General features: G+C 45.5%; 1 protein-coding gene and 1 long non-coding RNA gene across 5 annotated transcripts in view; both read left to right on the top strand.

Moving 5' to 3' along the window:
- The first annotated feature begins 1015 nt into the window (after positions 1-1015).
- Positions 1016-2927, top strand: LOC141994613 (uncharacterized). The gene is made up of 3 exons (XR_012641184.1): positions 1016-1085; positions 1757-1915; positions 2596-2927. It is a non-coding gene; the product is annotated as an uncharacterized LOC141994613 (long non-coding RNA).
- Positions 2928-4985: 2058 nt separating this feature from the next.
- TP53BP1 (tumor protein p53 binding protein 1) overlaps positions 4986-15524 on the top strand; it is a 74049-nt gene continuing 63510 nt past the window's right edge. The window contains exons 1-8 of one of the 4 annotated variants that reach the window (XM_074966737.1): positions 4986-5168; positions 5776-5951; positions 6130-6214; positions 6542-6629; positions 7055-7137; positions 7942-8103; positions 8572-8653; positions 14105-14289. In XM_074966737.1, the coding sequence (XP_074822838.1) occupies positions 5784-5951; positions 6130-6214; positions 6542-6629; positions 7055-7137; positions 7942-8103; positions 8572-8653; positions 14105-14289 (853 nt within the window). In that variant the 5' untranslated portion in view covers positions 4986-5168; positions 5776-5783. The other 3 variants (XM_074966735.1, XM_074966734.1, XM_074966736.1) reach the window with 3 other exon arrangements.

Genomic DNA, 15524 nt, shown 5'->3' on the forward strand with positions numbered 1-15524 from the left:
TCCTCCCCGCTAGGCTGCTTAAGCCAGGTACACTAAGTCATTCCTGTGCTAGGCTCCAGCCAATCCACAACCCAGGAGCTGGTCTGGAGACTTTTAGGGTAGGTATATAAGCCTCACAGGAGGCACAGCAGAGCAGCTCACCCTGATTAATGTTACTTGAGGGCTGTGAGCTTGCTCCTGTCTGAGAATAGCAGTGGATGTGCCAAACCTTAGCCTGCTCCAGCTTTGGTCTCACTCTGGTCTTGTTCCAACTTCATACTGGACTCTTGATTCCAGCTGTGACCATTAAGAATGGCTGTCCTCATCATGGTTGCTGACTTGAAGGCTTGTAAGATGAATATTGTTAATTCTTCTCCAGTAAGACTGTCCAAATAAATTTATTTCTATTTAACTTACAACCTTAGATGCACATACATAGCATTTGGTATTACTGTATATGTTTTGATCACGTAATAAAAGACCCTATGGTAATATGCCCCACAGGACAGCTAAACTGTTGAGAATTCTGAATTTCCTAATGTTTGTGTGATGAAAATCTGACTTAAGGTTGCATTAACCTGTTTTTTGCATGTATGATAAACGTGTGTTTATTAATCTATTTGTCATATTTATGGATTTACATATGCTGCAGTAATACAGACAAACTTAAAAATATTTTGTCTGAAGGACACTACACAAAAGTGAATTGGCTTGCATTACATATGCTATCAACTCCAACCTCCTCTCAGTATTCCACAGTTTTAAGAGCAGCACACCATTTGACAGAGTTCATTAACTATTGGTAATCTGATCATATACTTGTAAGTATGGTAGCTTGATTCCACTGTAATTCAACATGCTTTAAAAGCAAACTAAACAGCCCTTTAAATATATACATAATCTGATTAAAGTAATTTAAACCAAAAATGAGTGGCTTTAAAAACTAGAAATGAGAATATTTTATAACAAAATATTTTAAAAATTTCCTGTTTTACTTTCCTTTCAGGAACTGGCTTCAGGAATCTGTGTTTCTCCTGGAAGAGTTGATGGCATCACTGACATCTAAAGCAGTGGTTCTCAACCAGGCAGTACACATAATCCTGGGGGTATGCAGAGGTCTTCCAGGGGGTACTGTGATGGGTTGGATCACAGAAACCCCTTTGGGGCTGCCAACTGATGTGCCAAGACTACTTCTGCCCCTGCTTTCCCTGCCAGCCTGGGACTCCAGAACCCTGCCTGGTTGTGCCAGACATGCTTGCTGGCTACAAACACAGACCCAGGTCTGAACAACGTCCCACAAGCTGCAGGCTTAACTGAAAACAGCTTAAGAAGTGTTCCTGTCTCCACCACTCAGATGCCCAACTCCCAATGTGGTCCAAACCCCAAATAAATCCGTTTTACCCTATATAAAGCTTATACAGGGTAAACTCTTAAATTGTTTGTCCTCTATAACACTGATAGAGAAATATGCACAGCTGATTCCCCCCCCCCCCAGGTATTAATACATACTCTGGGTTAATGAATAAGTAAAAAGTGATTTTATTAAATACAAAAAGTAGGATTTAAGTGGTTCCAAGTAATAACAGACAGAACAAAGTGAATTACCAAGCAAAATAAAATAAAACACACAAGCCTATGCCTAATACAGTAAGAAACTGAATACAGATAAAATCTCACCCTCAGAGATGTTCCAATAAGCCTCTTTTACAGACTAGCCTCCTTCTAGTCTGGGTTCAGCAATCACTCACACCCATGTGTTTACTGTCCTTTGTTCCAGTTTCTTTTAGGTAGCCTCTCCATCCCCAAAGGATATCTCTTGAGCCAACTGAAGACAAAATGGAGGGGTCTCCCAGACGTTTAAATAGACTTTCTCTTGTGGGTAGATACCCCTCCGTGTAGAATCCCAGCTACAAGATGGAGTTTGGGAGTCACATGGGTAAGTCACGTGTCCATGCATGACTCAGAACTTACAGGTAGCAGCTATTGTTCACATGCCCCACCCCCACTCCACCCCTTCCCCTGAGGACTGCAACAGGGGTAGGGCACCCTGCACTCACTGGGCAGCGGTAAGTGGAGCGACCCGGCCCCAGCCCACTCCTCGCCGCTGGCTCCCAGCTGTGCTGCCAGTGAGTGGTGGGGGAAGGTTCCCCCTTGCCCCCCAAAGCTGGGAGCCAGGGGAGCAAAGCAGAGCAGGCTGGGGCCAGGTCACTCCACTTCCCGCTGCCCCGTGAGTGCAGGGTTGGGCCTGCCTTGCACTCACCGGGCTGCAGGAAGTGGAGCGACCCAGCCCCTACCCGGTCTGCTCTGCCGGCTCCTGCTGGGGGGGCAGTTTTCCCCTGCCCCCCAAGCCTGCTCTTGCCCCCACCCTCCGCGGAGGCCTGGGGCCAGCCCCCCCCATGGGGGGGACTGCATAGGGCACCAAAATGGCTAGGAACAGTCCTGAGTACATCCGAAGCAGCAAACTTGCCAGGGAGTGGGGCCACTGGATAATCAAGGTGCTAAAGGAGCACTCAGAGAAGACAAGACTGTTGTTAGAGAAGCTAAATGAATTATTTGTATCAGTCTTTACTGCAGAGGATCTGGGGGAGGTACCCACACTCAAGCTTCTCTTTTTAGGTGGCAAATCTGTGGAATGGTCCCAGACTGAGGAGTCAATAGAGGAGGTAAATTAAATAGCAGCAAGTCACCAGGACCAGATGGCATTTACCCAAGAGTTTTGAAGGAACTCTTATATGAATTTGCAGAACTACTGATTGTGGTATGTTTCAGAGTAGCAGCCATGTTAGTCTGTATTCGCAAAAAGAAAAGGAGTCCTTGTGGCACCTTAGAGACTAACAAATTTATTTGAGCATAAGCTTTCGTGAGCTACAGCTCACTTCATCGAATGCATTCAGTGGAAAATACAGTGGGGAGATTTATATACATAGAGAACATGAAACAATGGGTGTTACCATACACACTGTAACAAGAGAGTGATCACTTAAGGGGAGCTATTACCAGCAGGAGAGCGGGGGGGGGGGGAACGACAACGGACCTTTTGTAGTGATAATCAAGGTGGGCCATTTCCAGCAGTTGACAAGAACGTCTGAGGAACAGTGGGGGGTGGAGGGGTGGAATAAACATGGGGAAATAGTTTTACTTTGTGTAATGACCCATCCACTCCCAGTCTCTATTCAAGCCTAAGTTAATTGTATCCAGTTTGCAAATTAATTCCAATTCAGCAGTCTCTCGTTGGAGTCTGTTTTTTTGCTGAAGAATTGCCACTTTTAGGTCTGTAATCGATTAGAGTGACCAAAGAGATTGAAGTGTTCTCCAACTGGTTTTTGAATGTTATAATTCTTGACGTCTGATTTGTGTCCATTTATTCTTTTACGTAGAGACTGTCCAGTTTGACCAATGTACATGGCAGAGGGGCATTGCTGGCACATGATGGCATATATCACATTGGTAGATGTGCAGGTGAACGAGCCTCTGATAGCGTGGCTGATGTGATTAGGTCTGTGTGATGCTTTTGCCGGGAACAGAAAAGGAATGGAGTCTTAGAATTTAGTAAATAATCTAGCTAGATATGCGTTAGATTCTGTTTTGTTTAAATGGCTGATAAAATAAGCTGTGCTGAATGGAATGTATATTCCTGTGTTTGTGTCTTTTTGTAACTTAAGGTTTTGCCTAGAGGGATTCTCTATGTTTTGAATCTGATTACCCTGTAAGGTATTTACCATCCTGATTTTACAGAGGTGATTCTTTTACTTTTTTTCTTCAATTAAAATTCTTCTTTTAAGAACCTGATTGCTTTTTCATTGTTAAGATCCAAGGGTTTGGGTCTGTGTTCACCTACGCAAATTGGTGAGGATTTTTATCAAGCCTTCCCCAGGAAAGGGGGTGTAAGGTTTGGGGAGGATTTGGGGGGGAATGACGTTTCCAAGCGGGCTCTTTCCCTGTTATATATTTGTTAGATGCTTGGTGGTGGCAGCAATAAAGTCCAAGGGCAAAAGGTAAAATAGTTTGTACCTTGGGGAAGTTTTAATCTAAGCTGGTATAAATAAGCTTAGGGGGCCTTCATGCACCTCAGCAGGTTACATCAAAGAGGAGCTGCAGTGACTAGGCATTGGGATGCCTGTGCCTTTAAGAAAAAGCATTGGAATGCGTGTGCCTCTAAGAACCCAGCCCTGGGAAGCCCATGCTGAGAGGTGCTGTCTGTGGCAGGGGAAATAAAAAAGCCCCTCTGCTCCCCCCACTCTATTGTTTGCTAAGCACTGGTGCCTCAGTCCACAGGGGTAACTGTTACCTCCTCTGCCCCTGCCTGTGTCAGCGTTTTGCCCTCTGTCACCGCCTCACGCCTGGGCTTAACTCCGTCTCTTTCCCCCCTCATTCCTGATTTTGCCTTCAGCCCTATCCTAACCCTGCTTCCAGCTGCTTGACTCCCCTTGACCGGTCAATTTTCACCCCCTGCTCAGACCCTGGCCACCCCCTCCTCTGATTTGCCCCTTTGCCACCCCTGTGAATAGCAGTCAGCAGGCTGGTTTCAGAGTAACAGCCGTGTTAGTCTGTATTCGCAAAAAGAAAAGGAGGACTTGTGGCACCTCAGAGCCTAACCAATTTATTTGAGCATGAGCTTTCGTGAGCTACAGCTCACTTCATCGGATGCATACTGTGGAAAGTGTAGAAGATCTTTTTAAACACACAAAGCATGAAAAAATACCTCCCCCCACCCCACTCTCCTGCTGGTAATAGTTTATCTAAAGTGACCACTCTCCTTACAATGTGTATGATAATCAAGGTGGGACTCTTACCGCGAATAAGGGCAGAGTGAAGGGCAGTGGCTTCAGCAGATCTTACTGAGCATGCTCAGTTCATGTGCGCATGCTCAGTCCACCCTAAGTAGCCCATTGCTCCAGGGAGCAGTTTCGTGTAGTGCACCTGGCCGGGGCTTGTGGGAGGCAGGCCCAGCCGCTCCCTGGGAGCGTGCACCGCGGCTGGCCCCGCCTCGCTTCCTCCGCAGCCGCCCCGGGCCTGTGCCCGTCCCGCCCGCAGCTGCTGCGGCCTGGTCCGCTCCCTGGCGCCGGCGCCGGAGGGGCGGGGAGAGAAGCTCGGCGTTGCTGTGGTAACCACGCAGCCGTGCGTGGGGCGGGACGCGCTGCGGCGGCTCCCACCGGCGCGGCTGAAGCATGAGCGGCCGCGGGAAGCAGGCAAGCGGCGGGGCTGGCTGCGGCCCTGGCTGGGGGGCCGTGGGGCGGGGCGCGCGGCGCGGGGTCCCGATGTCCCGACACTGCGGGGGCCGCCCCGCTTTTAGGGGCGTCGCTTGAGGTAGGCCCTGTTGCCCCGTGCTGATTGTCACACTTGCCCTCTGGGCACCCTGCCGGGGGGGGTGAGAGCCGGGGGGCTGTGAGAGGCGGGGGGCGAGAGAGCCGGGGCCGCCGAGTACGGGCCCAAACCCAGGGCCAGACGGTTGCCCAGGGCTCAGCCCTGGTAACTGCCTCCCTCTTGTCCCGCCTCACCTTGCAGTCCCCGGGGGCAGATGGCGCACGGGCTCTGGGGAGGTGAGGGGCGTCCGATGGGACGGGGCGGCTGTGCCGTGCCTGCAGGGAGTATGATGCAGGATGGGGAGCTGAGGGACTGGGCACCGGTGCTACACAAGGAGGGGCGTGAGAGCCAGAAGCTCTGGTTTGGGTGGGTGCCTTCGCGTGCTAGTATCCGTCTCCTGTTTCTGCCTAGGCACCAGGGGGAGACAGAATAACTTCCACAGTACCTGGAGCAAGTTCCAGCTGCACTGACCCCTTTGTCTTCTCTCTTTAGGGCAGTGGATGGACCCCAGCCAGAGCCAGCTAGATTTAGGCTTCTCTCAGCAGGACACTCCCTGCTTGATAGTTGAGGACTCCCAGCCAGAGAGTGCAGTGATCGAGGAAGACACTGCTCATGGCTGCATCAGCCTGCTAGCCCTACGTCTTCCCAACTGCAAGAGCCCAGTATTGGTGAGTGGAAGCTCCTTTGAGGGAGGTAGGAAGGAAGTGAAATACAAGCTTCTGTCCAGCAAGTATATGTGTGTTTGCTTGGGCTGAGTGGGAGAAGTAAGCTCAGTTTAGGCTGAATTCTCTCCAGGTGCCTAATGAAGAACTGGAGATGTAGAAATCAGGTGCATGTGTTTTACAGGAGATGACCAGCCCTCAAGGTAGCAAACTGGCTGCTGGTGGTGGTGGAGGAGAAGACAGAGGCCTTGAGGAAAAACAGCTCACAGGTGAGGGAGCATAAGTAACTTTACCTTTTATTTATCTCTGAGAAGTTAACATTCTCCGATTACTCTAAAATTCATTCTCCTGCAATGCTTGTGGTGTTGAGATATTTGGGGGTTGCTGGCTTTGGAGAGGATGGTACCAGGGCTTTGGGAATTATTGTGAAGAGCTGAGTATCGGGGCATGTGACCCTGAAAGGGGTGAGTGGGCTAAGCAGGTATAACAGTGAGCTGTTCTTGTCAGAGAGCTGCTGACTTCCTCACTTCTCAGTGTCTGTCCCTATAGCCAGAAGTTTGCCTCTCTTCCATTCTAATGGCCTATTATGTTTTCAGAGCCCATGGACAGTTCTACCCATCAGGACGCGACAGGTTCGCTCAGCCAAGTTATTGATCGATTGCCTCAGCCTACCAGGAAGAACAGGTGGATAGAATATTCCTTGCCTTTGTCTCTGCCCCCATCTCCAACTCCATTTCTGTTTGTCTTAGAGGGATTATCTTCGTGACGTTTCCCCCTTATGTGGTGGCATAGGTTGGAATGCCAGTGCTGCTGGGGTTAACTGATGTGTAACAGTACAATAGCAAATCAGTTCAGAATGCAGAAGAAAATCCTATTTGTGAAATTTAGCTCATTTCCTGGATATCTGTGTGATCCTCTGGGATGGTTCAGATGTACTGAGGAACAGCCCTGAATTCAAGGGACATTGATTTCTTTTAAGATGCTGGGGAGGGTGTCTGAGGGACCCATGTGTGAACAAAAATAAAAATAAACTTAAGAAAACAGCCTGAAGGAAAAACCCAGTGTGCTATATTTCTGACTGTCCAGATCATCTCTTCTCTCCGCTGCAGGGTTCTTGAGATGGTAGCAGCTGCTGCTGAGGAGGCAGGTGAAGATGCTGCACACTGCACTACCCACTTGGTGGGTGCTGAAGGTAATTCTTCTGCTCTAGAGCCTTCCGTGACTTCCTCAGAGCATTAAAATCTGCTTGGAGCTCCACTAGCGTGTGTCTGCATTCATATAATTTTCCCCTTCAGCAGGTTCACTGTTTCCCATCAGATTAAGATAATATGAAGCAACTGTTAAGAAATCAACAATTCGCCTAGAGAGCTCATCCCCAAATACTTTGGGACTTTAGAAATCAATACTGATTGTATGCTGCGTGTTTGAAAACTACCAGTTTTCTACCCACCCATACACTCTCTCAGATGTCAGTGGAGTAATTCTTATCCTTGTGCTGGCTCAGGTCTTTAGGACAGGAAGGGGCTTAGGAGGGGCATGGAAGTAGCCAGATCATTAGAAAATAGTTGTTATGCTAGCAATAAAGGAAACTTGATGTGATGGTTGTCATTAAATGTTAGCGTTTACCCATAAGTGCTACACTTGGAGGCTGAATTACCACAATTATTTCCTGGGATACTGTACACTACCTGATACCATTGTTTGGTAACTTGTTGGCAAATGATGGCTTTTTAATGTCAACCATTGTACCGATTATGTTGTTGGGTTTTTTTTTTAATTATTAAAGAGGGGCTGTGCAGCTTTTGTAGAGTACTGAGAGCAGCTGAGTTTCTGTCTCCGTGGGTAGTTGCTCATAGTTATAGTAGGCACTTTAATGCGTCCTCTGTCTGGGAACGTGTCTGCGAGCTAGCTATTTTGTTTCAGTGTGCAATGGGTGTTAATTCTAATGGCAATTTGTACATAAATTATTTTTTTCTTTATGGATGTCTGGTGCTAGACTCTGGCACATCGCAGTTGGGTTTTGGAGCTCTGGAACTCTCACAAAGCCAGGACTTTGAGGGAGACTCAATATTGAGTGAAGAGGGCAGAGGTCACCAGCTTCAGCCATCAGGCACTGTCCCTACCTGTTCTAATCCCATGAGGAATGACCCTAATGAGGGTATGTAAATGGTCTTGTTCATAAAGACCTTTTCCTTAGATGGTAAATTTCTCTCTGCTTCCTTTTGAGTTGTAGATGGCATGTTTCCTCTGATACGAAGTGCAAGATCAGGAATGATATTAAAGCTGCCCAAAGCTTGAAAAGGAGAATTCTGACTTCCTTTTTCCTTCGGGCTTGTTCCTTCACTGTTGTGGTGTTGCCCAAGTGTCAACATCTGTGTCTTTCTATGAGTGCCTCTTTTCTTAACTAGCTTCTAACAATCCAGAAAATCTGACACTGAATCTATTCTCTGCTACAGACCTCACAATCCCTTTCTAGTTTTCTCTATCAGTGGACCTTCTGTATTGTAAATTCATGACAGGGTTGTGTTGATATCTGTGTTATGTGAAGTGCCAAACACACTTGTTGATACTTGTCAGCACAGATTATTTAAACTGAGTAACAAATGTTTTCTGTGTCTCCTGCTAGATCTGCACATAGTTAGGAGTGAAGCTCTGTCCCCTGGAGAAAGTTACACAGGTGCACAGTGCCGGCAAGAGAAGTCTGGAAGGTAAAACAACTGCCCTCTCTGTAGGTACCTTGGGTGGGGGCATGCAGAAGGAGGAAAGCTGAGAAAACAGCAAGGATTACTGGTTGTAACAATGTGCTGCAGGGCCCTCTTGACTCCTGCCCCTTGGGCTGATTAAGACCAAGAGACCCTGGGTTCAGTAACCACTGGTGCAGTTTATTTACAGGCTGTGCTCCCACCACTTTTTCACCATTTCAGTAACTCTTTATTCTCTGCAGGCAGAAGGAAGGAGAGAGCTATCTCCCTGTTTCCACTACCTGCCTTTTCCCTTTCTTCCTGCTGCCTGTCTCTGCTTCCCAAATTAGGGCCAGGTGGTCCAACCAGCTCCAATTCACCTCCCTTAATTGGAGCTGGAGTGACAGAGGGCTGGCTCAGCAGTTCTGGCTCAGAGCCCTGTCACACTGCTTGAGAACTTCCTATAGTGAAAGTTGCTGAAAGGAATGTCTCAGTAATGGTGGCTGAGGAGAGCTCCCATCCTTTCCTGGCTGGGAAGGGGGGTGGGGTGGAAATGGTGCAGGAGCATTCAAGGAAACATGACCTTTTTTTTTAATGTGGCAATGCAATAGGCTAGAAGAAAATGTTAGTGTTTCATTTTTAACTTTAGAAAGCAATATATTTATTAAAGGACATTTTGAAACCCATGTCACTGTCTGTCCCTGTTTTCAGGGAATTAGCTGTGGTCTCTCAGGAGTCTAATGATACTCCCAGCAGGGACTCTGTTGGGTATTGGAGAATTTCACTGTTAGTTTTATAATTATAAGTTGTTTAACCAAAAAAGTTAAGTTTTTATTAGTAACTCTTAATTATAAATCTTACAGCGGTTAAACTCTCCAGTTTCACTGTTAACTGGCAAAGTGCATTCTTTAGGTTCCATTTGCATTGCCCAGTTTTCATGATGACTGCTTCCTGTTCAATAAGTAATAGGGCTGTCAAGTTGATTAAAAAAAACCAGAATACCATTTATATAAATATTTTTGCATGGTTTTCCACTTTTTCAAATATATTGATTTCAGTTACAACACAATACAAAATGTACAGTGCTCACTTTGTATTTATTTTTTATTAATATTTGCATTGTAAAAATAAAAGAGTATTTTTCAGTTCACCTAATACAAGTACTATAGTGCAATCTCTTTATTGTGAAACTGCAACTTACAAATGTAGATTTTTGTTGTTGTTGTTACATAACTGTTTTATTTTTGAGTGCAATGTAAAAGTTTAGAGCCTACAAATCCACTCAGTCCTCCTACTTGTTTGTCTGAGCAATTGGCTGAACAAGTTTGTTTACATTTGCAGGAGATAATGCTGCCCGCTTCTTGTTTACAATGTCACCTGAAAGTGAGAACAGGCATTCACGTGGCACCGTTGTAGCCGATGTTGCAAGATATTTACGTGCCAGATGCGCTTAAGATTCATATGTCCCTTCATGCTTCAACCACCATTCCAGAGGACATGCATCCATGCTGATGAAGGGTTCTGCTCAATAAAAATCCAAAGCAGTGCAGACCAATGCATGTTCATTTTCATCATCTGAGTCAGATGTCACCAGCAGAAGGTTGATTTTCTCTTTTGGTGGTTCATGTTCTGTAGTTTCTGCACCGGAGTGTTGCTCTTTTAAGACTTTTGAAAGCTTGCCCCACACCCCGTCCCACTCAGATTTTGGAAGGCACTTCAGATTCTTAAATCTTGGGTCAAGTGCTGTAGCTGTCTTTAGAAATCTCACATTGGTACCTTCTTTGCATTTTGTCAAATCTGCAGTGAAAGTGTTCTTAAAACGAACAACATGGTGAGTTATCATCCAAGACTTCTGCCATATATTTCATGTTATAGCATGCAGGTAAAACACAGAGCAGGAGACCTATAATTCTCCCCCAAGGAGTTCTGTCACAAATTTAATTGATGCATTATTTTTTTAACAAAAAGAAAAGGAGTACTTGTGGCACCTTAGAGACTAACCAATTTATTTGAGCATAAGCTTTCGTGAGCTACAGCTCACTTCGTCAGATGCATACTGTGGAAAATACAGAAGATGTTTTTATACACACAAACCATGGAAAAAATGGGTGTTTATCACTACAAAAGGTTTTCTCCCCCCCCCCCCCCAAAAAAACAAAAAAACAAAAAACAAAACAAAACTACTCTCCTGCTGGTAATAGCTTATCTAAAGTGATCGCTCTCCTTACAATGTGTATGATAATCAAGGTGGGCCATTTCCAGCACAAATCCAGGGTTTAACAAGAACGTCTGAGGAACAGTGGGGGGGGAGGAATAAACAAGGGGAAATAGGTTACTTTTTATAGTGACTCAACCATTCCCAGTCTCTATTCAAGCCTAAGTTAATTGTATCCAATTTGCAAATTAATTCCAATTCAGCAGTCTCTCGTTGGAGTCTGTTTTCGAAGTTTTTTTGTTGAAGGATAGTTACTTGAGATCAGAAATCGAGTGACCAGAGAGATTGAAGTGTTCTCCGACTGGTTTTTGAATGTTATAATTCTTGACATCTGATTTGTGTCCATTTATTCTTTTACGTAGAGACTGTCCAGTTTGACCAATATACATGGCAGAGGGGCATTGCTGGCACATGATGGCATATATCACATTGGTGGATGTGCAGGTGAACAAGCCTTTGATATTGTGGCTGATGTTATTAGGCCCTGTGATGATGTCCCCTGAATAGATATGTGAGCACAGTTGGCAACGGGCTTTGTTGCAAGGATAGGTTCCTGGGTTAGTGGTTCTGTTGTGTGGTATGTGGTTGCTGGTGAGTATTCACTTCAGGTTGGGGGGCTGTCTGTAGGCAAGGACTGGCCTGTCTCCCAAGATTTGTGAGAGTGTTGGGTCATCCTTCAGGATAGGTTGTAGATCCTTGATAATGCATTGGAGGGGTTTTAATTGGGGGCTGAAGGTGACGGCTAGTGGCGTTCTGTTATTTTCTTTGTTAGGCCTGTCCTCTAGTAGGTGACTTCTGGGAACTCTTCTGGCTCTATCAATGTGTTTCTTCACTTCCGCAGGTGGGTATTGTAGTTGTAAGAATGCTTGATAGAGATCTTGTAGGTGGTTGTCTCTGTCTGAGGGGTTGGAGCAAATGCGGTTGTATCGCAGAGCTTGGCTGTAGACAATGGATCATATGGTGTGGTCAGGGTGAAAGCTGGAGGCATGTAGGTAGGAATAGCGGTCAGTAGGTTTCCGGTATAGGGTGGTGTTTATGTGACCATCGTTTATTAGCACTGTAGTGTCCAGGAAGTGGATCTCCCGTGTGGACTGGACCAGGCTGAGGTTGATGGTGGGATGGAAATTGTTGAAATCATGGTGGAATTCCTCAAGGGCTTCTTTTCCATGGGTCCAGATGATGAAGATGTCAGGGGCGTTAGGGGACGAGAGCTAAGTCAGCTATAAAAATGTTGGCATACTGTGGGGCCATGCGGGTACCCATAGCAGTGCCGCTGATTTGAAGGTATACATTGTCCCCAAATGTAAAATAGTTATGGGTAAGGACAAAGTCACAAAGTTCAGCCATCAGGTTAGCCGTGACATTATCGGAGATAGTGTTCTTGACGGCTTGTAGTCCATCTTTGAGTGGAATGTTGGTGTAGAGGGCTTCTACATCCATAGTGGCCAGGATGGTGTCATCAGGAAGATCACCGGTGGATTGTAGTTTCCTCAGGAAGTCAGTGGTGTCTCGAAGGTAGCTGGGAGTGCTGGTAGCATAGGGCCTGAGGAGGGAGTCTACATAGCCAGACAATCCAGCTGTCAGGGTGCCAATGCCTGAGATGATGGGGCGTCCAGGATTTCCAGGTTTATGGATCTTGGGTAGTAGATAGAATATCCCAGGTCAGGGTTCCAGGGGTGTGTCTGTGCAGATTTGATCTTGTGCTTTTTCAGGGAGTTTCTTGAGCAAATGATGTAGTTTCTTTTGGTAACTCTCAGTGGGATCAGAGGGTAGTGGCTTGTAGAAAGTGGTGTTGGAGAGCTGCCGAGCAGCCTCTTGTTCATATTCCGACCTATTCATGATGACAACAGCACCTCCTTTGTCAGCCTTTTTGATTATGATGTCAGAGTTGTTTCTGAGGCTGCGGATGGCATTGTGTTCTGTACGGCTGAGGTTGTGGGGCAAGTGATGCTGCTTTTCCACATTTTCAGCCCGTGCACGTTGGCGGAAGCACTCTATGTAGAAGTCCAGTCTGCTGTCTCGACCTTCAGGAGGAGTCCACCTAGAATCCTTCTTTTTGTAGTGTTGGTAGAGAGGTCTCTGTGGATTAGTATGTTGTTCAGAGGTGTGTTGGAAATATTCCTTGAGTCGGAGACGTCGAAAATACGATTCTAGGTCACCACAGAACTGTATCATGTTCGTGGGGGTGGAGGGGCAGAAGGAGAGGCCCCGAGATAGGACAGCTGCTTCTGCTGGGCTGAGAGAATAGTTGGATAGGTTAACAATATTGCTGGGTGGGTTGAGGGAACCATTGCTGTGGCCCCTTGTAGCATGTAATAGTTTAGAAAGTTTAGTGTCCTTTTTCTTTTGTAGAGAAGCAAAGTGTGTGTTGTAAATGGCTTGTCTAGTTTTAGTAAAGTCCAGCCACGAGGAAGTTTGTGTGGAAGGTTGTTTTTTTATGAGTGTGTGGAAGGTTGTTTTTTTGAGTTTTTTTTTTTATGATCACTTTAGATAAGCTTTACGAGCAGGAGAGTAGTTGTGGGGGGGGGGGGGGGAACCTTTTGTAGTGATAAACACCCATTTTTTCCATGGTTTGTGTGTATAAAAACATCTTCATCGGATGCATACTGTGGAAAATACAGAAGTGAGCTGTAGCTCACGAAAGCTTATGCTCAAATAAATTGGTTAGTCTCTAAGGTGCCACAAGTACTCCTTTTCTTTTTGCGAATACAGACTAACACGGCTGTTACTCTGAAACCTATTTTTTTTAACGAGTGTCATCAGCATGGAAGCATGTCTTCTGGAATGATGGCCACTTTGTTTTGGTGTGGTGTAGTGGTGGTGTACACTTTGTATTCTGTGTGGTAGTTGATATCAATATTTTTGAAAATGTAGAAAAACATCCAAAATATTTTAATAAATTTCAATTGGTATTCCATTGTTTAACAGTGCGATTAAAACTGAGATTAATTGCATGAGTTAACTAATTAATCACAGCCCTAATAAGTAATGTTTTAAAATTCTATTTAAAACCTGTTTTTGCAACTTTGTAATGAGCTGAAATCAGAATCTTGAGTTTACTTTTTATTATAAAGTGTTTAACTCCGCTTTAAATTCTACTTACCCCCACCCAATATTCACCTTGGGCAGGTGTATTTTGACATGGGTAAAAATATTTTATTTGTCCCTGCTATTGTGGTGAGGACGAGTGAGAAGATTTTTGTACCTGGGCTGGTAAATATTCATGATAGTTCTGCAACACTACTATAAATTGAATTTCCCAGGTCAGAGGTTATGTCTAGCTCTCCCAGAATTCCACAGCAACACAAAGAGATCAGCAGGATACAAATGTCTGTCTGTGATGTGCTTGAAAGTGGGTTGCAGGCTGAGAAGACACCTGATCCTGGTCTGCAGGAGTCAGAGATTTTGTCAACTCAGGAAGATATGTTTTCCCAGAGCCACACAACAGGTAAAAACAGACCAACTATGCCAAAGTATCCATCCTAAGGGAGCAGTCACTGTTCTATTTTTTAGCTGGGGGCTATGCATCTGTCACAGGGTGACTGGCCCCTTTAAGAGGAAGTAAGGTCCAGCGTAACTGGATTGATTATCTGCTGCCCAACTGGACTTGAGGGAAGGCACCTGGGGTTTATAAGGGTGGTTGTCTGCAGCTGCCTGGAAACACTGTAGGAGTAAGAAAGCTCCTATGAGGCCCTGACTCAGCAGGGGGAAGTCATCAGAGGGGGGAAGTCCAGTGGAGAAGGCCAAACTCTAGGCAAGAAGTGCTGGGAGATCAGGAAGACCGATCCTCAGCGGGAAGGGCTATGCCCAGCTTGGGTTTGGGACAAAAATATTGAACTGTAACGAGACGACAGATCCTCAGCCTAGCTGAAATTGGGATGAAGACTTTGTAGGTTTAACTTCTGTTTTGAAAGACTTTATACAAGATTTAAACTGGATCCCAGATGGCGAAATGTTCGAATATCTCGACTGTGTGGACTTTTTAAGGGACATTACTGGGCAGATGTGCCCTTTGATGGCATCTTACAGGGAAGCAGGTTACAGTGGGCAGAATGCTTTGGGTGTGTTTTGATTAAATGAATGTTTCTGTTCATGTGAAAGTACTCTGGAAAGCAAAACACAGCCTTCACCTATGTGGGGAGCGTTCGAATGTTCTCTCGTTGTTCTGAGGTGAATCATCATAATGCCATTAGAATGGGTTGTTTGAGTATTCCTCACTTTTCCCTACATGCTCCCCCCCCCCCCCCCCCCAAAAAAAAAAAAGCATGGCAGTAAAACTGCTAATTGTTTTTGTGATGCTAGAAAAAGCATGGGCACGTATTTTAAGCCTTGTCCATGTTGGGGAAACTTACCCCAAAAATTCCTATTGGTTCAGCTGAACTGGCATTATAATTAGTACAAGTGCTCGTGTAAAGGCTCCAGCAGCCAGAATAATTTTTTACCATATTTCAGTTACACTTGCTTTTCAGTAAGTTTAGCAAAACTTGGCTGTATGAACAGGAATATACAGAGGAGGAATAGGGAGGTTGTGTATATGTAGCACTTATAAGACCACTACTGGAATACTCGCAAAAAGAAAAGGAGGACTTGTGGCACCTTAGAGACTAACCCATTTATTTGAGCATAAGCTTTCGTGAGCTACAGCTCACTTTTTTTCTTTTTGCGAATACAGACTAACACGGC

This window comes from Natator depressus, chromosome 10 (assembly GCF_965152275.1).
Source record: "Natator depressus isolate rNatDep1 chromosome 10, rNatDep2.hap1, whole genome shotgun sequence".
Taxonomy (NCBI): domain Eukaryota; kingdom Metazoa; phylum Chordata; order Testudines; family Cheloniidae; genus Natator; species Natator depressus.